The following is a 24,633-nucleotide window of genomic DNA, read 5'->3' as shown; positions in this document are numbered from 1 at the left end:
CCAGTTTTTGAGGCATTATTATCAAATATATGTTAATAAGTGTGTAAAAGAATTACAATGTAATAGAATATATGTATGATCTGATTTTTATGTTACATAATTATTCCATAAAACAGATAAGAAATGTCACAAAATGTTTATTTTATTAATGTAAGTTTTAACACCAATGTTTCATAGTATGTTTATTTACTAAACGATATACAATAAATGTTTATATCTATAAAATATTTACATTATTTCAAATTTACCTACCATACATATTAGCCTTAATTTTAACATAATAAAAAAGATAAACCGCCACCAAAGGGAAGATCTTCATATAGGCTAGGTGTGACGCCTGGGGAACCGCGGCTCCGACGATGTTGTGTCGGAGGTTGTATTATACTGCTCCAATCCGTGAAATCTTTGCTTGCGCGATTTAGGTTTTTCGATGTTTTTGACTGATAACGTCGCTTGATTTTATTTTGTGACTTGTGGCGTATTGATCAAATCTAAGTTATTCGATACAAAGACGAGGTTATAACTAGAGGCCTTTTATTTCGACGAGAAGTTAGAATATTAAGTTATTAAGTGAGTGTCAAAAATCTTTTATTTTTGATACCAGCAATACGAATTATCATCATTAGAATTGTGCGCTGCCTGATTATGGATTTTCCCCTTTATTTTAGTTGACTGGTTGAAATCCCGAGTGGGAAAAGTACGCCATTGTACATATTCTTCTATATCCAATGACTGTTCTATTTTTGTTACCATACCTACATACATATGGTCACGTCTATATTCCTTGCGGGGTAGACAGAGCCAAAAGTCTTGAAAAGACTGAATGGCCACGTTCAGCTATTTGGCTTAACGATAGAATTGAGATTCAACTATTTTTGTTACCATTTCTTTTTATGTGCAATAAAGAGTTTACAAACAAACAAACCAAAGAACAATGTGTATAGTAACATTTCTAAACAATATATTATCACTTCTTCATCATTTCAACCGTAATAATATTTGTGCTTTTTTTTTACTTTTGCATGAAAAGCGACTAAATCTATAACTTTCATCTTTACATAATAAAATATTTTGTGTGACTCCCGCGTCCTTAATGCAGACTCATTTAATACCAGCGTATCTAGTTTAAAATTAATTAAAATAAAGATTATAAAATAGGCTTATAAAATTGCGATCCTTTTTTTAGGCGATGGGCTAGCAACCTGTCACTATTTGTATCTCAATTCCATCATCAAGCCGAGCAGCTGAACGCGGCCATTCAGTCTTCTCGGGACTATTGGCTCTGTCTACCCCGTAAGGGATATGGACGTGACTATATGTATGTATATGTATGTAAAATAAAGATTTAGAAGGCAATTATAACAATCCAGCATCGACTACTTCTTGCACTAATTCGGTCATCTTCCTCCCACACGTGGCGTTTGATGTCCACACAGGTTTGATACAGTCATCTGTTTCGGCCTCACTTTCCTGTAAAAAAAAAGATGTAAGCGCCTTGCAGTATTAGAAAGAAAGAAGAAAGAAAGAAAAATCTTTATTTGGCGCAAGATGTAACATAACATTTTCATTCATAAACATAAAAAAAAAATACATGATGCGACCAAAAGGGTAATACGTAAAGGGTAATGTAATTACGATATTTATTTATTTGAAGAAACGAAAGTGCCGTGTGGTTGCCGGCACCAATAGGTAAAAATATAGGACCACTCCATCTGTTTCCCATGGATGTCGTAAAAGGCGACTAAGGGATAGGCTTATAAACTTGGGATTCTTCGTTTAGGCGACAGGCTAGCAACCTGTCACTATTTGAATCTCAATTCTAACATTAAGCCAAACAGCTCAACGTGGCCTATCAGTCATTTCAAGACTGTTGGCTCAGTCTACCCCGCAAGGGATATAGACGTGATAATATGTATGTATGTCAATATTACTATACTTATTACTTACATAAACATTGGGTGCTTCGTCACTGTCACAGCTCATGATAGGATACATGTCTAGCGCCATCCCAAGACCGAATCGGCCGCTACGTTTAAATTCTTCTTGTAAGCTGAAATGTTCAAATCAACTAAGAAAAATCATCAGAAAATTTCATTCTACTTACTTAAATTTTATAAAATCTTTAGAATCATTATTAGGAGGTAGATATTCAAATAATTATGTGGAATTGAATTCGACGGCCTCTGTGGCGCAGCGGTAATAGGTACGCTTGTCTGTGACACCGGAGGTTTCGGGTTTGAATCCCGGCCAGGGCATGATGAGAAAAGAAGTTTTTCTGATTGACCTGGGTCTTGGATGTTTATCTATGTAAGTATTTAGTCGTATTAAAAAATGTAGTATCGTTGAGGTATATCGTACCTTACACAAGTCTCAAAGAACTTACTTCGAGGTTAACTCAATCTATGTAATTTGTCCCGTATATATTTATTTAATCTAAAGATTCTAAGGCTTCGTCTTCTTTGTCGTTACCTTTTCCACTCTTTACATGGGGTCAGAACGGTTTCGACAAATCTTAGGTTCAAGGTCATCAAACCCACCAGTTTTACCTAAGTTAGATTTTTTAATTATAAAAATTTAATCAATTTTATTCCCTTCGTTATTTAATCTCTATATTATAACAGGATTAAGACTTTGTATCAGACCCGTAATTCAATAATTAACAAATGAAGTCATAATGTTTGTGAAAATCTGTGTTTATTGTGACAATCGGAGTAGTTTTTGAGTGATGGGTATTGAAAAATCTACTCTTCTTGTTCTGACTACGGTGTGTGAGAGAGAGAGATAGAGTGCTGAGAGAAGTGTAAGAGAAGTGAAAACACGATAAACCTATCCTTTTTCAATAGAAGAAGCATGCTTTTTTATGTATAACACGTTATATCTCCGGTATTTATTATTATTTCTGCGTTCATAAGAGTTGATTGTGTGCTACGTAAATCTCCTACATAAGTAATTGGTTAAGTTCAAGTCATAAATGTGGAAGATAAAAATCAATATTGCTATATTTAAGAGAAATTCTATTCTAGATACTAGAGAGTGGCCTATCAGCCTTTTACGACTGTTAGCTAAGCCTACCCCGCAAGGGATATAGACGTGATTATATATATGTATGTATTCAAGAGGTCTTACGTGTCAAACAAAGTATCTCTATTCAAACTGCTATGAAACACGGAATCGTCATCGCTCATTTCCACCAATCTAGAGTGCAGCTCATCGACATAGTACTCGAACAACGAGGTCAGGTGGTCTGACCTCTGCTGCCGGTCCAGACAGAGGTACATCAGGTAGGCCAGGTCCAGGGTGGGGGATGCGTAGCGGACCAGTTGGAAGTCTACCATGTACATCTGAAATATAATCAAGATTAGGTATATCTTAGTACTGATTCCTCGTAGGTATAGGCGATTGACTAGCAAACTGTCACTATCTAAATCGAAATTCATTAATACATACATACATATAATCACGTCTATATCCCATGCGGGATGGACAGAACCAACAGTCATAAAAAGACTGACAGGCCACGTTCAGCTTTTTGGCTTGACGATAGAATTGAGATTCAAATAGTGACAGGTTTCTAGCCCATCGCCTAAAAAAGGATCGCAATTTTATAAGCCTATCCCTTAGTCGCCTTTTACGACATCCTTGAGAAAGAGATGGTCCTATTCTTTTTTGTATTGGTGCCGGGAACCGCACGGCACTGTTCTTTTACACTGTCATTTATACTAACTTCAGCAATATCACCATCTGAATATCTGAACAGGAAATTATTGGTCCAGCAATCCCCATGGCATATCACCGCCAGCGGCTCCTTGGGAGTCACCAGTTCCATCATCGATTGGAAGAATGTGTCTTCACTGCAAAACTGTCTGAACTTCTCCAAATACATTTCTTTGTCTTCATTGTCCGCCAGTTCATCTTCGACCATTGCTATCGCGTTTCTACCAGCTTGTGCGTAGTAGTTCTTGAAGTAATCCTCGTTTTCTGGTAGGAAGAATACTAGAAAATAAAAATATTGTAATCAAAAAGGTTCAATTTTTAATCGAATTTTGAGTTTATTTAGTGTTATGCTGAATTTTTAAATCGTGAAGCTTACTCTGGTCAACGAAAGGTAGAAGCAACTTAAGAACTAGACAAAATTAAAGAAAAGAATTTGTCGTGTGGTTCCCGTTACCAATAAAATAAAGAATATGACTACTCCGTCTTATTCCTATGGATGTCGTAAAAGGCAACTAAAGGATAGGCTTTAGGCGATGAGCTAGCAACCTGTCACTATTTGAATCTCAATTCTATCATTAATCCAAACAGCTGAACGTTTCCTTTCAGTATTTTCAAGACTGTTGGCTCTGTCTACCCCGCACGGGATATAGACGTGATTATATGTGTGTATGTAGAAAATAATTATTTTATTTTTAGTAATCTATTATTAGCTTGAAAAATGTGTACCCAAATATAATTAAAGTAATAGTTTTGGAACGAATTATTAATAATATGACGGAGGTATTGAGTCAGATTGAAAAAAAAAAGCACATAAAAGTAGATCAAGCACTCCTAATAAAAAAAGAAGTAAATACATACCTTCAGAAACTCCATCCTTATCATTGAGCAACTCATAGAAACCCTGTGGATTGTGACATTTCATTGCGAGCGACAGCGCGTGAAAATGCGACAGATGTTTCAACACGAAGTAACACTGCTCCACACTCAAACCCTGCCTCCTATCAGGCATCACGAACCCATACTGCTTCAGATCCTTCAGTATCACCAGATCATTCCTCGCCAAGTAGCATTTCGGCAAGGATTTGAATGGTACTTTAACTTTAGGCCACAAAGATTGGAATTTGGATAGAGCCGGCCAGATTTTGTTGTAAAATGCCACTTCGTTGCAAAATAATTCATCCGATTTGAATGTCTCCCGTCTGGTCATGTTTTCTGGTAGACATTTGTAGATGATGGAACCTTCCCATGGTTCTTCTCTTTCGGAAGACCCGTCGGGTTCGACATGTTTCCTGGTGCCGGTCAGAGATATTCGGTAAAGCATTGAAGTGTAGTTGTCACCGCGCTTAGAGCCGGGCGCGCCCTAAAATATAAATAGGTACATACATACATACATATGGTCACGTCACGGGGTAGACAGAGCCAACAGTCTTGAAAAGACTGAATGGCCACGTTCAGCTATTTGGCTTAATGATAGAATTAAGATGCAATTATTGACTGGTTGCTAGGCCATCGCCTAAAAAAGAATGCCAAGTTTGTAAGCCTATCCCTCAGTCGCCTTTTACGACAATTATCAACATGATGAAAAAAAATATTAATAAGTTATACAAAATCACACAACCTCCACATTAGCTTTGACACCTTTCATCATAAAAGAACATTTCATTTGTGTTACATGCTCAAGTCATACACTGTATAATTATTTTTTGAATAAATCCATATTTTTTTATTTTTTTTTAAATATATACGGGACAAATTACACTGATTGAGTTAGCCTTGAAGTAAGTTCGAGACTTGTGTTACGAGATACTAACTCAACGTTACTATATTTTATAATAAATACTTATATAGATAAACATCCAAGACCCAGGCCAATCGGAGAAAGTTCGTTTCTCATCATGCACTGGCCGGGATTTGAACCCGGGACCAGACAAGCGCACTACCGCTGCGCCACAGAGACCGTCAAATATTTACCTACTGAGAAATGGTTAGTTATTCTACAAAATGAAAATCTCACATCAAACTCCTGTATTGTGACATCAGGATACTCCTCTCTCAGCAGTTCCCGTAGGAAGTCCAAAGTGATCTCCGTCATATCGACGGCCCGGGCGGTAGGGAACTGAGTTTGTGGGGCTCCGATGAGCCGTGAATCACCAGTAATGAGAATGAGGTGGACATATTCGCGTGGGATAACGGGATAGGTTTTTTTTCGTCGCTAGCTGCGCCCGCGACTTCGTCCGCGTGAGTTATTTCGGGCATCATTGAAGCCCTCAAGGATGAATAATTTTCCCCGTTTTTTTTTCACATATTCCATTATTTCTTTGCTCTTTGTAGTTGCAGCGTGATGGAATATAGCCTTAAGGCTTCCTCGATAAATGGTCTATTCAACGCAAAAAGAAATTTTCAATTCGAACCAGTAGTTCTTGAGATTAGTGCGTTCAAACAAACAAACAAAAAAGAATTTTTTAATTGTTCCTGAGAATAGCGCGGTCACACAAACAATCAAACACACTCTTCAGCTTTATATTATTAAGTATAGATGTGGCGACGATGGTTGAATGGTTTAGATGTCCGCTTAAAAAGGGTGATGCACAGGTTGAAATCTTACCGCGGCCCTGTATCAATGACAAATCCAAATCCTTTAATCAATACAACAATACAATAAATAATTAGTTACAATACAATAAAAAAATACAATAAAGTAACATCTGCAACCCAGCAGTCTTGATAAGACTGAAAGGCCACGTTCAGCTGTTTGGCTCAATGATAGAATTGAGATCCAAATTATGAAAAGTCGTTAGCCCATCGCCTAGAAGGAGAATCTCAAGTTCATAAGCGTATCCCTTAGTCACCTTTTACGACAACCATGGGAAAGAAATGGAGGTGGTCCAATTATTTTATCTATTGGTGCCGGGGACCACAATAAATAAATAAATCCATAATCTAGACGAGGAAATAAGCAACTGCAGACTATTTTTTTCATATGCGCTCTACACATAGGACCATTAATATTAAATTGATACGGCTGGGGCGCTGCGATTGGATAATGTGTCTATTATAATGACTGACTTTATTGTGGTTTGCGTTTCCACTTGCGCAAGATTGTTCCCGAAGGAATAGCTTAATTCAGGGGTTCGAATCTGGAACACCTAAGGGGTGACTTGTTGTAGTTGGTTCTGTCCGACTCAAATATAAAAAAAACCCTATCAATCCTGGGAGAACTTTGGGATTAAAAGTAGCCTATGTGTTATTCTGGGTCTTCAGCTACCCACATATCGAATTTCATTGTAATCGGTTCAGTAGTTTTTGCGTGAAAGAATAACAAACATCCATACTGACATACTCACAAACTTTCGCATTTGTAATATTAGTAGGATGTTTCTACGAAGCGTCTCGGAATATTGGTTTCCGGAATTAAGACGAATTTTCTGACCTCAGTCAGAAAGTAGTGCCCGAATTTGAAACTTCTTACATATTACCAACCTAGTTACAATCTACTTACTTATAACTTGGCCCAACTGCTGCCCGGCTAAGTGTGCCTGGCAACATATTATAGAACTTGCGATACATACATAGCCAGGGCTTCAATATTATTATTAGTGAGTATTTGCCGTGTGGTTCCCGGCACTATTACAAAAAAGAATAGGACCACTCCATCTCTTTCCCATGGATGTCGTAAAAGGCGACTAAGGGATAGGCTTATAAACTTAGGATTCCTCTTTTAGGCGATGGGCTAGCAACCTGTCACTATTTGAATCTCGGTTCTATCATTAAGCCAAATAGCTGAACGTGGCCATTCAGTCTTTTCAAGACTGTTGGCTCTGTCTACCCCGCAAGGGATATAGACGTGATCATATGTACGTATGTATGTAGTATTTGCATTAAAAATTTTGTGATGCGTTTGATACAATTATTATGATTAAAACATTCTATACGATACCTACCTATATTTATAAAGAATCTCCACATACATAAATAATAAAGAAGTTAAATCCGGGGACACCGAAAACCAGACTAATTGGAGAATCGGAAGGCGGACCCCGGGCTCCAAAACAAATCCGTAGAGGGCGCAAACGGGAACAAGGAGAGATGACAGATATAAAATAATAAAAAATTAACTGACGGCATGTATTCTAGTTTTGGATGTAACGGAACGGTCTTCCTTGACATTCCCTCCAAAACAATATACGTTCAAAACCTTGTTTGATTTATATATTTTTGAAAATTTGAATTCAAATATATTTTTCTTAACGGTAAATAACCTATAAAGATTACTATAAGGGGACGGTTCTAACATTAAGCAAACACAATTTTTTACAGAAACTATGTTAATACGTATATTTCAAAAAAAATAAGACTGCTAAAATTAAAAAACATATATTTATAACAACTTACGAATGTGTCCATCGCAAAGCTCACCTGTCAATGTCAACATTGTCAAAATTTGATTTCGAAAATAATTCGAAAATTTTGGGTTTGGAAATTGGTCTAGTTTTTGACTGGGTTAGTGGAATTTTATTTATATCCTTATATTTTGCACGTGAAATTCAGTTGTAATACGGGCCAGTACAGCAGTTTTAGTAATAAACATAATGCCCGTTGACCAAATTCAATACTCCGAAAGATATACTGATGACGTTTATGAGTACAGGTAAGCATATTTGTCTGTTTTTTACTTTAATTATTTTATTAATGTCTATTAACTACTCACATTATGCGAGAAACATAACTCACTGATTAATTATTTTGTCCATTTATGAAAATACTCACTAATTTGTGGCATGTTTTTATCATTCACAGTCGTTGGTTTAAATGACAAGAACCTTGGATATTTTCATTTATTAATCAGTGTTTTTGTGTTCTAAATTCACACACTCTGCCTATCATAACTGAACTTCAAATAAGTATGATCCAATACACTTTAATTTTTTCAGACATGTAATATTACCGCCAGACATTGCCCGTCTAGTACCGAAATCCCACCTCATGACGGAGACCGAATGGCGCAACCTCGGAGTCCAGCAGAGCCCTGGATGGCTTCACTTTATGGTACATAACCCTGAACCACACGTGTTACTCTTTCGGAGGCCACGGACAGATATACAACAGCCCGTGAATGGGTTAGACGCTACAACTAACTCTGCTGTGAAAGTATGACTGAAGGTATACATAGATATTTAATAATAATAAATTAATTAAATATGTAAATTTGCATAACTATATTAATTCTTTGATAGTGGTTTATTATAGCCGTTGCTTAAGCTAGAAGCGGCATAAAGTCATAAAGAGACTAAATATGCCCTGTAACTTTTGATTCGTAGAATGATCAGTAACGTTGTATCTCAATAAAATAAACTGCGTACCACACAGAAGAAAATGCGAGATGCCTTGGCATTTGGCCTAAAATTATATGTAGAGACATAAATATTTTAAAATTTCTAATTATATGTATAATTTAATATTGTATTGTAACATTCATGTAATCACACCTCTCTTGAAGGAGAAGAAGAGGTGAGGAACTATGTAACTTCTTTCTCCTGGCTTAAGTCCCCGGTTCCAAAGCTCATCTGTAGGAGAAGCAGCAGAACAAACTACAGTGTAGCATTTTCACCAGATGTCAATTTACAAATATAGACCTCTTAAATCTAAATTGTGGACAAATGCACATTGTATACATAAAAAAATGAAAATGAGTATAAAACTTAGGATTACAATATGAATATTTCGTCAAATAGAGATAAAATAGGTATTTACCTACTGTACAAATTATGTCAATGTCATGTCAAAATGCATATGCATTTTAAAGGGCCATTATGTCAAGCTCAGGCCACATATGTTTATCATATATGTGAATGTGGATGAAGCGAAATAAGTATGCAGAACTTGTAGCAAGTGGAAAGATATAGTCTCTTCCTACTAAAAAGTCGTGATTGTGTTTATAAATGGAAAGAACATACATATATAGAATGTATTTGTTTTCATGTTTTAGTAATCTTTGTACTAAAATTTAACATACATATAAAGTATGAATTCTTTTATTTTTATAAGAAGGTGTATTGATTTAATTATGATAACATAGATAAAAAGTATTAGAAATTCATTTATTTGTTTTTAATTTAATCGAATTAACTTGTACCGAATGAAACTGAAACTTGTTTTTGATTTTGTTAATCTTATGGGAATTCATTGGACTTCACGACACGGGGAATCCTAGTGTTGCCGACAGTGTTACTGTTTTTATGTCGCTTGTTTTATGAATTTAATAAATATTTCTAATTCTGATGTTAAAAATAATGTTGTCTAGTGTTTGAAGGAGTCTTTTGTGAAATAATATTATATAAATACTAATGTCTGAATGCTCTTTCTACCCCGTAAGGGATATAGACGTGTGTATATGTATGTATGTATGAACATATATAAATACTACCCTTATTTGTGGTAAAATTTCATAATTCTCTTAAAAAGGAGCAGGTTAATAACTGGGCTTCAACTTATGTTTAGCACTAATATGACCTGGAAAGGTCGGAGTGGGAAGACCTAGACGAACGTATCTTGATCAAATTAAGGACGTCCTGGTAAAGGGTCCGGTCAAGAGTACCCGAAACCGCCGAGCTTGCATGAAGAGAGTTATAAATGTGGATGAAGCGAAGGAAGTATGCAGAGATCGTGGCAAGTGGAAAGAGGTAGTCTCTGTCTACCCCTCCGGGAAAGAGGCGTGATTTTATGTATGTATGTATGACCTACTGAAAGTTTCATATTACTATGTATAAATGCCATGGAATTCAAGACTTGAAATTATATGAAAATGAAGTAGTTTCATAAAGATATAAGTTGTTTTTTGTCATACATGATGGTAAAACTACATATATATAAAAATCATTCAGCAATATACAAGACTCGTGTTTAGCTGCTAAGTATTTCTATGTTACTCTGTTAAAAGAAATAAAAATAAAAGATGTAGGTATATACATTTTTTTTCTTTGCGAACTTTACACAAAGATTATTATTTTTTTAATTTATTGGCCATAGTCCCAGTAATATATAGCCTTGGTAATTATTTTACCCGCGGTCCTTAACTAATAAGCCATCTAATTTAAAAAAAAAGTTAATTTTCGTATGTGTATAAGCCAACTAATTTAAAAAAAAAAGTATTTTTCGTATGTAAATATGTAATGATGGTAACTAGAGATCTTGTCTGATAAGAAGAAATAAAGGAGTTTTTTATGGCGTAATTAAATGAGTGGAATTCAACTGGCAACATTACAGGCCAAACAAATATTGTTGTGAGTTTTTGTAATACCTATCTATGTGTTACTGTTACTTTTTCAACTGTTACAAACTGAAAGTAAATTAATAATTTCCGATCCGATTCGGTGAATCAGGGTTTTACACGAAGCGACTCCCATCTGACCTCCGCAACCTTTATATTATAGGATATCATATTGGATCGATCATTGTTACACATCCAGTTGCCTGAATGTGCAGGTTTCCTCACGATGTTTTCCCTCGCATTAATTTAGAGTATTCATCTAGATAGCACCTATTAGTAGGTATTCAAACTAATGTACTTTGCAAATAGTCATTTATTGGTTGTGTTCGAATCCCACGGGATTCGAACAACCGATTCGAACCTGTGCCTTTGTGCGCATCACGCATTTAAACATCATCTTTCCTATTTTACCCCCGACGCTCAAAGAAGACAAGACCGTTGATCGTTTTTCATGTAAGGAGGAAAACATTAAAACAAAATTGGTACTATGCTGAATGTTTATTTGGATTTTATTAACTTCTAAAACATAAACACAGTACTTAAAATATACAAATAAATGCTGAAGTTGTAATAAGTAATATTTAAAAGTTGCCAATAATGTATAAGAGAAATTTCGAAACAAATCTATCCATACTACTAAATAAACAAATAATATTATTAACAATATATTAGTGTAAATTTAATTATTTATCTTTTGTTAAAATAATATAACTTGTGCCATTTTTTCTTATATACTATATTAGCCAAATTAATGGTGTAAAATATTAAGTAAACATCGCATTTCGACTGAAATTTTCAAAGTGTTGCCAGTAAAAAAGGTTTACTTTCATCGCAACACGAGAAATTCGGAGTCAGCGACTTAAAAAAAATACATAAAACCCATGATATGGTTAATCGGAAGTCCTTATTCGTAAAGTTAGCGTCAACAGATTACTTAACAATCGTATAAAAGTCTCTCCAATATATCTTATCTAAAAAGGTAGGCATCATCTTACAGTAGACACGTTATAAATGTTAGAAATACCAGAACAGGACATAAAAATCATCCATCCAATATAATTCTAGGTATAAATGTGTCTTCATGCCGTTGTAATAGTGAAAAAGTTGTGGATACATGTTTTGAAAGTCGCTAAGAAGAATGCCTACAACATCCAGGGTTGCAAGAATAAAAATAGAAATGATTCCGTTTTGACCTTTGCACAAACTACAATAACACAAAATCAATAATGGCTGAACCTTTTATTATTGTTTTAATATTGGCAATGCAAAATGGCTTTAAACCGTAACTATTGAAGTGTTTATTATTATTTTTATATTAGTAGAAACTACTTTTTCTACCATTGCATCTAGCAACCCTGAACAGACAGTCTGAAACATGGAGACAGAAGAAAGGAAATGTCACTACTTTTTGCGTAGAAGCAGCATGATTAGTAATATTTTGTCTAACAATACATTTTCGATAACTCGATAATATAACATACAAACATGCACAGATAACCATAGATCTATAAAACGCATAGACTTGTCAGGACATTGTAATAAGTGCCGACTGCATTTTTGTGCTGTTTTTGCAAATTCTTATGGAACACGCACAGAAAATGTGCCTTATTTTCGTAATACAAAAACGCTGGAACTATTAAGTCTTTAAGTTTTGCCTTGAAAAGTCTATACTTTCCACAGAAATATGCAATAACATGCTTGATATTGATTTGGCTACCACTACACTACTTGCGAACTGTAACGAATCCACACTAACTACTGCCGTATGGCATACATTGTAGAATAACTAGATACATTTTCCACTAATACGCGGCCATTCGCGTTAAATGTCCAAGTCGCCAGTTGCAAAAAACGTCTCAAAACAGGTTAAAGCTAATTGTGATACTATTAAAGCTTTCTGCTCCTTGTTCGATATCTGGTAACACATTCACAGTTCCAACTGTCATATTTTAAAATTATCGAGGCTTATCAAGGTTAACTTAAATAAAATGTCATAAAAATTTGCAATTTGTGAAACTAAGAATGTGTTAGTACAAAACTGTATTGTAACGATTGGTTAACCAAAACAAAATGGTCGACGCTTTTTTTTTCGTGAGTTTTATACACGTGCTCGTTTTATACACAGCATAAAATGATATGGAAATTTACAAGACGTGATATGATAGAATAATGAAGATTGTACTAATAAGATATGTACTTAAACGATTAATAAATGTAAGTTTTTATCATCGACAAATTTTGGTACAATTTTTAAATATAAATGCTCGTTAGTTGTCTTTTTCGTTGATAAATTCGTTCTAGCAACACTGTCGTGTTGTCTGTATTGACAGATAAAGAGATTATGTTGCCCGCGTGAAGAAATAAATGAAAAATAGTAGAAAATAAAAGTATGACTCAATCACGATACGTACTGCAACCATGACATTTCCTTATCTATAAAATAAGCGTTGCATACGAAAATCGTCTGTACCGATAGCTACTTAGAACTAAACCTGTATTAGGTTAGCCCATTAGCTATATCAGGCTACCAATTTGTAGTTCCCATAACCAAAATCCTGTGATAGAAATGACAATGGATAAGAGCCCTTGTACATTAAGATACTTAAAGTACAACGTGCAGAGTTGTTAGTGATGAGTCGAAAATTAGTAAAAATAAATTCAATAGTGTCGCTATCTATAGATTAATGTTAAATATAGCGAACTTGAACGCTATCAAAATCCGAGTAATGTTTGATGCTAAAGCAAAATCTTTGGTAACGACAGTGTTGCAAGAGCGAAAAAAAAGCAGTCAGATCCCATGTTTTTGATATGGCAACATAGGGACTTGGCCGCAGCACCATGCCGTATGACCGACAAGTCTAAACGCATACACAGAACAAATAACGCAATTGCAACACGGTTTATTCCTGTGTGTTTTGGGTAAATTTGTTCTGGGTTTGCATTGATTTAGATTCTTGTCTATTCGTTGTTAGCTGGCTTCCCATTGGTGTACTGCGGCGGCGCATTCGACGGCTGCTGGTTATCTTCCGTCATAACTGACACTAGCTCTTCTACGGCGCGGCCTAGGTCATCTGGAAAGAAAAGATTTTATTTAATTGCAAAGTCTGAAAATACCTTATTCTTCTCTAAGTTCCTCTCCTTAGTCTTTCTTGTTTTCAATTTGATCCTACACTCCATTTTAGGTAAGGCTAATATTTGACTCCTTTAACTTATATCGACGTTTTCTACTTCCTTTCCTGGTTTATTTACAGTCTTGATATGGAAAAAGACTGTAGAAAAGATTAAAATTGGGTATCACTGGAGAAAATATAAGTAGATCCTGCCGTAGACTTTATAAGAAAGATTAATTTATTGTGTAAGATGAAAACGTGAAAATCCAAACACATTATGATCTGTGAATATGTGATTGTATTTTCTAATAACTTACCTCAAGGTATACGTCCTTTTGAGTTCGCAAAAACAGACAAAACGCTTATTAGAAGTGAATTCAAACAACGAAGAAACTTCAAACATGCCAAAAGCATTCATGCAAAAGGTGACTGACCAAAACAAGAAAAAAAAACGGCTGCAATAAAAAAATTAACACACTTCTTTATTATTATCTACATGTAAGTAAAACATTAAAAGAATTTTCTACTAAGTATTCATTCAAGTCACAACAACTAACAAATCAAGAGAGGTTTTGCACATATACTAATAAAAAAAACAAATATTTGGTCGGTAACGAACTAAAACTGTGAGATGTATGCAGTATGTAGATTCCGGTGCTAACTACGAGTGCAGAATCAAACAAAACCAAACGACAAACACAAACGACAAATAAACGCCCACCGCGTCTAACCTGCGCAGTGCATGAGCGAGTGTACGGCGTGCGGCGGCGGCGGGGGACGCTCCGGCTCACGCTCGCCCGCCCAGCGACCGCCGCCATCTTTGTTTCAAAACACCAATCAGATTGCGTATTGAAGATTAGTTAAATCTCAATCGGTATTCTTAAGATATAAGAGACAATTTGTAGCGGCCCTAGTGCGTTGCCTTGTGTGACCGGTCAATGAGTGTAATAAAGAACGTTTGGTGTTACGATACACCGATTAGGAACCACTAAAATCAGGCTATAAGGAGACATAAATGCAGGGGACTTAGCGAATTCAAATCAATTCAGAAAAGATCAATTGTAAAAGGCACAAATTGTAGTGGATCTAGTGTAATGCCTTGCGGTACTCAGATATCGTTTATAAGAAACATAAATTCTACAGGGCCTAGTATATTACCTAATGGAAGCCCTATAACTATTAGATCTTTAATAATGATCAAATTTATAAGACTAGCTTTTTAAATTGCAAAAACGTTTGCAAAGATTAAAGAATTGTTAAGCCTGCAGAGGAACTAGTGACGTACTTTGCCTCTTTCCAAGTTGATATTAACTTTTTTTCCAAAACTATTACTCCGAGACTTTCGTGTATCTTGATGACTTATTGACCAACGGTTGAACAATAGCAAGACATAGTCAACTTACTGGTTTGCGATTCGTGATACAACCCGTTGTGCATTTTGGCCGGCGAGTCGGTGGCGAGCTGGGACGCCGTCACCGAGCGCGTCTGCAGCGTGCCCGTGCGCGCGGGCGGGGAGCCCTGCGACGGCTGGAAGGTTAATTGGTTTATTGTCATTAATTTCATCAAAATGTGCCGTGTGGTTCCCGGCAGTGTCGTGTGATTCCCTTGGGGAAAGAGATAGAGTGGTTCTATTCTGTTTTGTATTAGTGCCGGGAACCACACGGAAACGTTATAGTATCTTGTACTTTATCATCAAGCTTACCTCGTCTTAAAAAAGAATCCCAAGTTTGTAAGCCTATCATTAAGTCGCTTTTTACGACATCCATGGGAGAGAAATGGAGTGGTTCTATTCTTTTTTGTATTAGTGCCGGGAACCACACGGCAAACGTTATAATAGTATCTTATACATCATCATCAAACTCACCTCGTCCAGCAGCCTCCTCAGCCGCTGTAACTGAGCTTCGAGCTGCCGATTGTGTTCCTCCAGGATCTGCATGCGGGCCTCCAGGCGGCCCTTGTGTTGGCGAAGGAGACGAGCTTCGGCCATCATGTCCTGGAAATGTTAACTTAGTTGCAATGTCCGCGTGTGAACGAAAGTGTTCATGTATTAGTTTATCTTCTTAACTTGAACAGCTTTATGATTATGTTGATCATTCATTCATTCATATAGATAATCGTCGTCTATATCCCTTGCGGGGTAGGCAGGGCCAGCGGTCTTGATAGACTGATAGGCAACGTTCAGCTGTTTGGCTTAATGATAGAATTGATACTCAAATAGATTGCTAGCCCATCGCCTAACAGAAGAATCTTAAGTTTATAAGCCAATCCCTTAATCGCCTTTTACAACATCCATGTGAAAGTGATGGAGTGGTCCTATTCGTTTTTATATTGATGCCTGGAACCACACGGCACAATAACTTTGATGCAATAGATAATTGTGTTGTACACTTATTTGTTCTTTCAAGTCTTGTTACTCTTGACAGAGTGGTCGTGGTTTAGGAACAAGTCTAGTGACAAGTAGGATAATAAGTAGTTTGTCATGAAGAATGAATTGTAAAAATATTTCATTGCATCGAAGATATCAAAATTTAAGATAAGCCATTCGTTATGTTACAGCTCATAGCTCGGCGGCCTCTGTGGCGCAGCGGTAGTACGCTTGTTTGTGACACCGGAGGTCCTGGGTTCGAATCCCAGTCAGGGCATGATGAAAGAAGAGCTTTTTCTGATTGGCCTGGGTCTTGGATGTTTATTTATATATAAGTATTTATCATAAAATATAGTATCGTCGAGTTAGTATTTCGTAACACAAGTCTCGAACTTACTTCGAAGCTAACTCAATCTGTGTAATTTGTCCCGTATATATTGTTATTATTATAAAATATAGTATCGTCGAGTTAGTATCTCGTAACACAAGTCTCGAACTTACTTCGAGGCTAACTCAATCTGTGTAATTTGTCCCGTATATATTTATTATTATTATGTTTCTCCTCTTAGATTTCACGGGTCTATACACCCCGGATTTTTGAGAGGCTTGCGTGGGGATATAAATCCAACACGTAGAGGCCCTTTGGAGAAGTTGATGTTATGTTGTTCTCATGCCAAAACCTGTTCCCGGGCATATCAATAGACGATATGTCCATGAACAGGTCTCGGCAGGAGGTGGAGCTATTACAAAATAAGGGAAAGGAATATGGGTTATGGAGTTGAGTTGAGTATTTATTATTATTATTATAGCTAGAATCATATCAGTAGGTCACATTGTCACTCACTTGATCAACAGGAGCATTCCTGTTCTCATTGACATTGAGTTGTTCCTCTGGTGTCGAACCCGGGGTTTGCTTAGCCTTCAAACGCTCATACTCCGCTTGGAGACTGGCATTCTCTTCTTCCAATTCCCTGTAAAATTCAAGTTTACCATAAACTTCAGTTTAACACAACATAACTTTAATCAATTTATCAAATTACACAAAGAGTATTTTAGAATTCCATTTCATACATATGTAGGATATTTATTTGGTTGTAGATAACCGATGTTAATTTAATTACCTATAGCGTTTGGCAAATTCACTTTAAGGTAAAAGAAAATTGAATTAATAAGAAGAGACTAAATCGCGCAAGCAAAGTTTTTACAGATTGGAGCAAAAATACAACCGCCTACTTAACATCGTCTGTCGCACGGTTCCCCAGGCATAACATCTAGCCTGGCGGAAGATCCCTTTGTTGGCGGTCGAGCCATGATCGTCAGTCAAAAAGAAACACTTCATAAGAATTCTTCTTCTTCACATACCTGATCATAGCCTCCAATTCGTGTCGTTGTTCGCGATGTATGATGGACACAACTTGGACGGGAGACCGAGGGGCTTCCTCGGCTTCTCCACCACCGCTGCCGTTCAGAGACATGCAGTACTGGGCGATAAGCTGATGTTCTTCATCACTGGAAATAAAAATCAATGGTTTTACAATTATATAAGTATTTATTATAAAATATATTATCGTTGAGTTAGTATCTCGTAACACAAGTCTCGAACTTACTTCGAGGCTAACTCGATCTGTGCAATATGTCCCGTACATCTATCTAATATATTTAAACGAGCAATTCTTGTATATATACATATAATCAGGATCTCGGAAACGGCTCCAACGATTTTCATGAAAGTTACAGATTAGGGGCTTTTCGGCCCAAGGAATCGATTTATCAAGGTCGTAGGTTCGAGAAAAGCTCGATTCCGAAGATATATTATAAACATTTTAAAAACCGCGTTTTAAGAAACTATATCAGCGCCATCTCTGGTAGACCGAGCAAAGCTCGGTCAACAGGGTACTATTTATTTATTTTATACCTAAAGTGACCATACTTCCCGCTTTCGGCGGGATTGTCCCGCTTTCAGGCTGTTTGTCCCGCTGTCCCCAGCGAGAGCCAAAATGTCCCGCTTTACAAACAAATCAAGTTTTTATACTTATTTTATTTGCACTCAAATCTCGCTGACGAGAACAGTCAGTCAAAAATACTAAATGTATAGAAATATTTTTCTTTTTACACACACACACACACACATACACATGGTCACGTCTATATCCCTTGCGGGGTAGACAGAGCCAACAGTCTTGAAAAGACTGAATGGCCACGTTCAGCTATTTGGCTTAATTATAGAATTGAGATTCAAATAGTGACAGGTTGCTAGCCCATCGCCTAAAAGAGGAATCCCAAGTTTATAAGCCTATCCCTTAGTCGCCTTTTACGACATCCATGGGAAAGAGATGGAGTGGTCCTATTCTTTTTTGTAATGGTACCGGGAACCACACGGCACATTATATGTGTAGATAATTATTTATAAATAACTTATATATATATAGTACCTACCTATATAGGTAGTATATTTTTTTATTTACTTATATACAAAATTCCCCGTAAGCGTCCAGCTCTGACGCAAAAAAAAAACAATGGTCACATCAATCATACCTATCCGGGGTGTCAGTAGGCCTCGCCTGCCTCTCGACCTGCGCGAGCCGGGTGGCGTACAGCTCCAGCCGCGAGTGCATGTCGTCCGCCGCGCCGCCGCCTGCGCCCGCGCCGTGCTGCGGCGACGGCGCCGGCGATTCAAGGGCGTCACCTGCGATACATATGGATTTGTTTATTTATTTGGCATTACAAAATAGATTATAAACAAAAAAATCAACAAAATACTTAGAACTCGTCCAGGTTATGTAATCATAAAAAAGTGGTGCTTAAGTACAAACATATATATATACCTATGTATGTATATATAATATTAAGGATATATGTGTTGTGTGGTTCCCGGCATAAAAAAATAGGACCACGACATCTCTTTCCCATGGATGGCGTAAAAGGCGACTAAGGGATATTCTTGTACACTTGGAATTCTTCTTTTAGGCGATGGGATAGCAACCTGTCTCTATTTAAATCTCAATTCTACCATTAAGCCAAACATCAGCTGCCTAAATGTGCCCTATCAGTATTTTTTAACACTATTGGCTCTGTCTACCCCACAAGGGATATAGACGTGATGTATGTACATTTTTAACAACACAATTTACAATCATGACACTGTCTAAAATACCTATTACGTCAAATGAGATCAGATATTTTTCTATTCCACACACAAACACATTCGTTTCACTAGGTCTTACCACATGACATTAATTTAAGTACTAAAATAATGATAGCACTGAAATTTAATTTCAAAATACCTTCTAAAACAGTCTGGACCGGTAAATAACCAACTCTGGGATGTTTCTTGAAGTACCGCGCCGACTTGAACTTGTTGCGCAGGGCGCGTGTGAAGTCGCGGACATCTTCGCCTGAAGTTGTCTGAAAAATAAAAATCATAGATATAAGTACTTAATCTATGTCGTTGTGGCTCCGGGCAGTGCCGTGTGGTTCCCGGTACCAGTAGAAAAAAAGAATGGGACCACTCCATCTCTTTCCCACGGATGTGAACATTTATTCTTCTACACATGCGCTTTGGAAGCGGTAGTAGTTATAATAAGAATTAAGTTATGTGACGTCAATAAGTGATACCTTGTATCCAATTTTGAAAATAAATCTATTCTATTCTATTCTAAACCGTGTGCCGTGTGGTTTCCTTCCGGCACCAATACAAAAAAGAATGGGACCACTCCATCTCTTTCCCATGGATGTCGTAAAAGGCGACTAAGGGATAGGCTTACATACTTGGGATTCTTTTTTAGGCGATGGGCTAGCAACCTGTCACTATTTGAATCTCAATTCTATCATTAAGCCAAACAGCTGAACGTGGCCTATCAGTCTTTACAAGACTGTTGGCTCTGTCTACTCCGCAAGGGATATAGACGTGACTGTATGTATGTATGTCTATTCTAAACAGTGTCAAAGGACTTTCAACGAGAGCCGTAAAATGTCATAACAACATCAAAATTAGGTACTTAATTGTATCCATGAAAATATTGAAAACTTTACTTACCGCAGTGCAGTATTCTTGCATCGGATGGGTTAATTTATGATTCTTGGCCTTCCTGCCGCTGAAGAAGCATTTCTGGCACATGTCGAAGTTGAAGCATTTCAGGCAGCGGTATCTGGGACACACAATGAACATTTTTTTAACGAGCTGTTAACCAATTTTAAAATTTCGCGTTAAATTATACTATGTATTACGCCGGTATTCAGTCGCTCGGTGACCATTGACCGGAGACCAAGCGGATCTCTGGAATACATACATATGGTCACGTCTATATCCCTTGCGGGGTAGACAGGGCCAATAGTCTTGAAAAGACTGATAGGCCACGTTCAGCTATTTGGCTTAATGATAGAATTGAGATTAAAATAGTGACAGGTTGCTAGCCCATCGCCTAAAAAAGAATCTCAAGTTCAGAAGCCTATCCCTTAGTCGCCTTTTACGACATCCATAAGAAAGAGATGGAGTGGTCCTATTCTTTTTTGTATTGGTGCCGGGAACCACACGGCACTCATCTCCGGAATCCATAATAGTTTTATGGGTTGTGTGAATGTACAGGTTTCCTCACGACTTACTGTAAGAGGATGAGAAGGCTTGTATTCTTAAAGGTTCAATAATTTACCTAAAGTAAGTACCTATAAGCTTTAGGTTATTGGAGAGGGTACTCCTTGCAGATTTAACACTTGGCCTGATGCTTAGCAGTCTCCGCAGCTATCAGCCTCAACACAGGAAGCCATACCATGGACTGTTCCTTCTGAAGCTATTGGGGGAAGTGGAACCCTTTACCTTCTGACGATAGACCGTGTAACATCCTCATCATTTTGGAGAGTAGCCCAGGCAACTACTGGCTATGATCCTGTAAGTACTGGGTAAGTGACTTTGTCACGAGAAGAGAGACAGCAGAGGAACCTAACCCATATCGGATCATGGTCACACATCCAGTTCTCCGAATGTGCAGATTTTCTCACAATGTTCACCGTTCAAAATATCGGCAGGCTTCTATCTTTAAAGAGGTTGTGGCGAAATATATACGCCACAAGTCAATAAAAAACAGCGAAAAACCTAAATCGCGCAAGCAAAGATTTCACGGATTGGAGCTATATATTCAACCTCCGACACAACATCGTCTGTCGCGCGGTTCCCCAGGCGTCACACCAGCCTGGCGGAAGATCTTCCCTTTGGTGGCGGTCGAGCCGAATCATCGCTCCCGCTACAAGGTGTAAAAACAAACTCACCTGAACCCAATGATAGGATACTCCTTGCAGATGTTACATTTGGCCTGATGCTTAGCAGTCTCCGCAGCTACCAGCCACAACACAGGAAGCCACACCATGGACTGTTCCTTCTGAAGCCATTGGGGGAAGTGGAACAATTTACCTTCTGACGATAGACCGTGTAACATCCTCATCATTTTGGAGAGTAGCCCAGGCAACTACTGGCTATGATACTGTAAGTACTGGGTAAGTGACTTTGTCACGAGAAGAGAGACAGCAGAGGAACCTAACCCATATCGGATCATGGTCACACATCCAGTACTCCGAATGTGCAGATTATCTCACAATGTTCACCGTTCAGAACATCGGCAGGCTTTTCGGTGTAAAACCAAACTCACCTGAACCCAATGATAGGATACTCCTTGCAGATGTTACACTTGGCCTGATGCTTAGCAGTCTCCGCAGCAGCCAGCCTGTGCAGCACAGGGAGCCACACCATGGACTGCGGTTCCTTCTGAAGCCATTGGAGGAAGTGGAAAGCCTCGATGTACTGCAATTGGCCGTCGGCGTCTCTTTCTAGCGTCTTCTCTTTCGTATCTTCTTTCTCTTTTTCTTTGTCTGGAATTGTGTTACATTCATATGATCATGTCTATATTCCTTACGGGGTGGACAGGGGCATCAGTTTTGAAAAAACTGAAAGGCTGTTTGGTTTAATGATAAAATTGAGATTCAAATAGTGACATGTTGCTAGCCCATCTTCAATAAAAAGAATCCCAAGTTTATAAGCGTATGCCTTAGTCGCCTTTTACGACATCCATGGGACAGAGATGGAGTGGTCTAATTTTTTATTCTAATGTCACTACTTGAATCTCAATTCTATGTCAGAAAGCCAAACAGCTGAACTAGTCCTATTAGTATTTTCAAGACTGTTGGCTTTGCATTATCTATCATAAAGCCAAATAGCTGAACGTGGCCATTCAGTCTTTCCAGGACTATTGGCTCTGTATACCCTGCAAGGGATATATACATGGTTATATGTATTTCGCATTACCTCAAAGATAGGGAGGTGGAAGACATCATAAAATTGTCAATTCAATTCAATGTCCTGTCGTGTCAACGTTCGTGAATAAGCCTTTGATTCAAAAGTGCCTACTAAATATTGTAGCCATTAAAAGACATTTTCTATCAATATGCTTTACATTTAAAGTAATAACATTTTGTTTCAAGACGAGAGGACTTACCAATCGACTTCCTGTCAAGAGTGCCGCCTTTACCGCCCTCCTTGGAAGCAGCTGAGGCTTGCTCGAAGCAACTCCTGACTGAAGGTTCAATGTTGGATCCCCCAAACGCCGCTACCTCACCAAGCTGGCGAGGAACCTGGAGAAATAATGTAATAAATTAAGAAAATACTGATAAATAAAATAGAATTATTTGTTACCTACTAGAGGCCGCTTGCGACTTCGTCCGCGTGGTATCAATTCCGCGGGAACTCCGGGATAAAAAGCCTAGCCTATGTGTTATTCTGGGTCTTCAGCTACCTACATACCAAATTTCATCGTAATCGGTTCAGTAGTTTTTGCGTGAAAGAGTGACAAACATCCATATTGACATCCTGACATACTTACAAACTTTCGCATTTATAATATTAGTGGGATGGAGTGGTTCTTGATAGCGACGGGCTGGCAACCTGTCATTATTTGAATCTCGATTCTTTCATCAAGCCAAAAAGCTGAACGTGGCCCATCAGTCTTTTCAAGACTGTTTACCCTGTAAGGGATGTAGACGTGATTTTTTTTATGTATGTATGTATTTCTGTAATGATTTTATTGTTATCAAAAAAAAAAGGAGAAATGCCTAAAAGAATAATTCCAAGCCTATCCCATAATCACGTTTTACGACATCCTGTTGGTTCTGTCTACCCCGCAACGGTTATAGACGTGATTATAAATGTACATTAAAGTTGGAGCCGAGGATTGAAGGTGGAAATTTGCAATTGATCATACAAAGATGGGAGATTCAACCATATACACAAATACATACATAAAATCACGCCTCTTTCCCGGAGGCAGAGACTACCTCTTTCCACTTGCCACGATCTCTGCATACTTCCTTCGCTTCATCCACATTCATAACTCTCTTCATGCAAGCTCGGCGGTTTCGGGTACTTTTGACCTGACCCTTACTTTACTTTTTTTTATACAAATATATACCTGTATACAATCGTGTAGAAGTAATCCAAGTTTTCTTTGGTCCGCGCGACATGAAGGGTCAGCTATCAGCCTGAACAGATATCTGAGAAGAAAGAAATGTTATTGTAATTTAAGGATAGAATTGTAGGTAATCATTTGTCATCATAACTCGTAAATCACTTAAAACCAGATAAAGAACTTGGAGACCGGGGAACAAGGATGTAACTAGAAACTTCAGACATGAAAATGTAAAAGTTCTGATCCGATAAATACCGATCTATTGTAAAAGTGTACTCTATATTTTGCCTATGGGCTTTAGAAAACATGCCGTATGGTTTTAGAGTCACCATGTTACTCACTTGAAACATACGAACTTTAAGACTTTTTAGTCACTATTAGAAGTAGAGTCTAGCAGAGAGTTAACTACCAGACTACCAGAAGTAGTGCCAGAACCAGTAGGTAAGTGCCATTGTCCTGAAATGACATCAACGTCATATTTATCGGATCAGAACTTTTACATATGTCATTTCAGGACAATGGCACTTACCTATTACGTACCTTATACCCGATTTACGCGTGTCCAAATTGATTTGGACACGCGTAAGACGACTGAAATGGTATAATATATATCTATGTATTTTTTAAATAATTACTTCTTATCCGGATGGCTTTTACAGAGCAAGTTCATGCAGATTTGGAGCGCAAAATTCCGATCTACATACATACATACGGTCACGTATATATCCC

General features: G+C 37.5%; 4 protein-coding genes across 4 annotated transcripts in view; 1 reads left to right on the top strand and 3 right to left on the bottom strand.

The window, feature by feature from the left end:
• Positions 1 to 1,356: 1,356 nt before the first annotated feature.
• On the bottom strand, positions 1,357 to 5,806 carry LOC106135318 (uncharacterized). Its single transcript, XM_060950095.1, has 6 exons — positions 5,729 to 5,806; positions 4,573 to 5,074; positions 3,725 to 3,993; positions 3,127 to 3,341; positions 1,948 to 2,050; positions 1,357 to 1,470 (listed from the first exon to the last, which is right to left on the bottom strand). The coding sequence occupies exons 1-6, from the start codon at positions 5,804 to 5,806 to the stop codon at positions 1,357 to 1,359; spliced, it is 1,281 nt and encodes a 426-aa protein (XP_060806078.1).
• A 2,381-nt stretch (positions 5,807 to 8,187) lies between these two features.
• Positions 8,188 to 9,187, top strand: LOC106135323 (cyclin-dependent kinases regulatory subunit). The gene is made up of 2 exons (XM_013335587.2): positions 8,188 to 8,362; positions 8,646 to 9,187. The coding sequence occupies exons 1-2, from the start codon at positions 8,304 to 8,306 to the stop codon at positions 8,866 to 8,868; spliced, it is 282 nt and encodes a 93-aa protein (XP_013191041.1). The 5' UTR covers positions 8,188 to 8,303; the 3' UTR covers positions 8,869 to 9,187.
• A 4,752-nt stretch (positions 9,188 to 13,939) lies between these two features.
• LOC132902983 (dystrophin-like) lies at positions 13,940 to 21,894 on the bottom strand. Its single transcript, XM_060950107.1, has 10 exons — positions 21,719 to 21,894; positions 20,493 to 20,604; positions 19,741 to 19,861; positions 18,992 to 19,142; positions 17,819 to 17,965; positions 17,301 to 17,427; positions 15,956 to 16,084; positions 15,495 to 15,618; positions 14,823 to 14,909; positions 13,940 to 14,052 (listed from the first exon to the last, which is right to left on the bottom strand). Exons 1-10 carry the CDS (start codon positions 21,892 to 21,894, stop codon positions 13,940 to 13,942), a joined length of 1,287 nt encoding a protein of 428 aa, XP_060806090.1.
• A 197-nt stretch (positions 21,895 to 22,091) lies between these two features.
• The window catches only part of LOC106135321 (dystrophin), an 85,276-nt gene continuing 82,734 nt past the window's right edge, over positions 22,092 to 24,633 (bottom strand). The window contains exons 12-14 of the mRNA XM_060950106.1: positions 23,908 to 23,989; positions 22,939 to 23,074; positions 22,092 to 22,315 (exon numbers count right to left, since the gene is read on the bottom strand). Coding sequence (XP_060806089.1) covers positions 22,092 to 22,315; positions 22,939 to 23,074; positions 23,908 to 23,989 — 442 coding nt within the window. The remainder of the gene's footprint in view (positions 22,316 to 22,938; positions 23,075 to 23,907; positions 23,990 to 24,633) is intronic.

Source organism: Amyelois transitella, chromosome 20, assembly GCF_032362555.1.
Source record: "Amyelois transitella isolate CPQ chromosome 20, ilAmyTran1.1, whole genome shotgun sequence".
Classification (NCBI taxonomy): Eukaryota; Metazoa; Arthropoda; class Insecta; order Lepidoptera; family Pyralidae; genus Amyelois; species Amyelois transitella.
The sequence above is the reverse complement of the archived record's forward strand: the minus strand, read 5'-3'. Positions and strand labels throughout refer to the sequence as shown.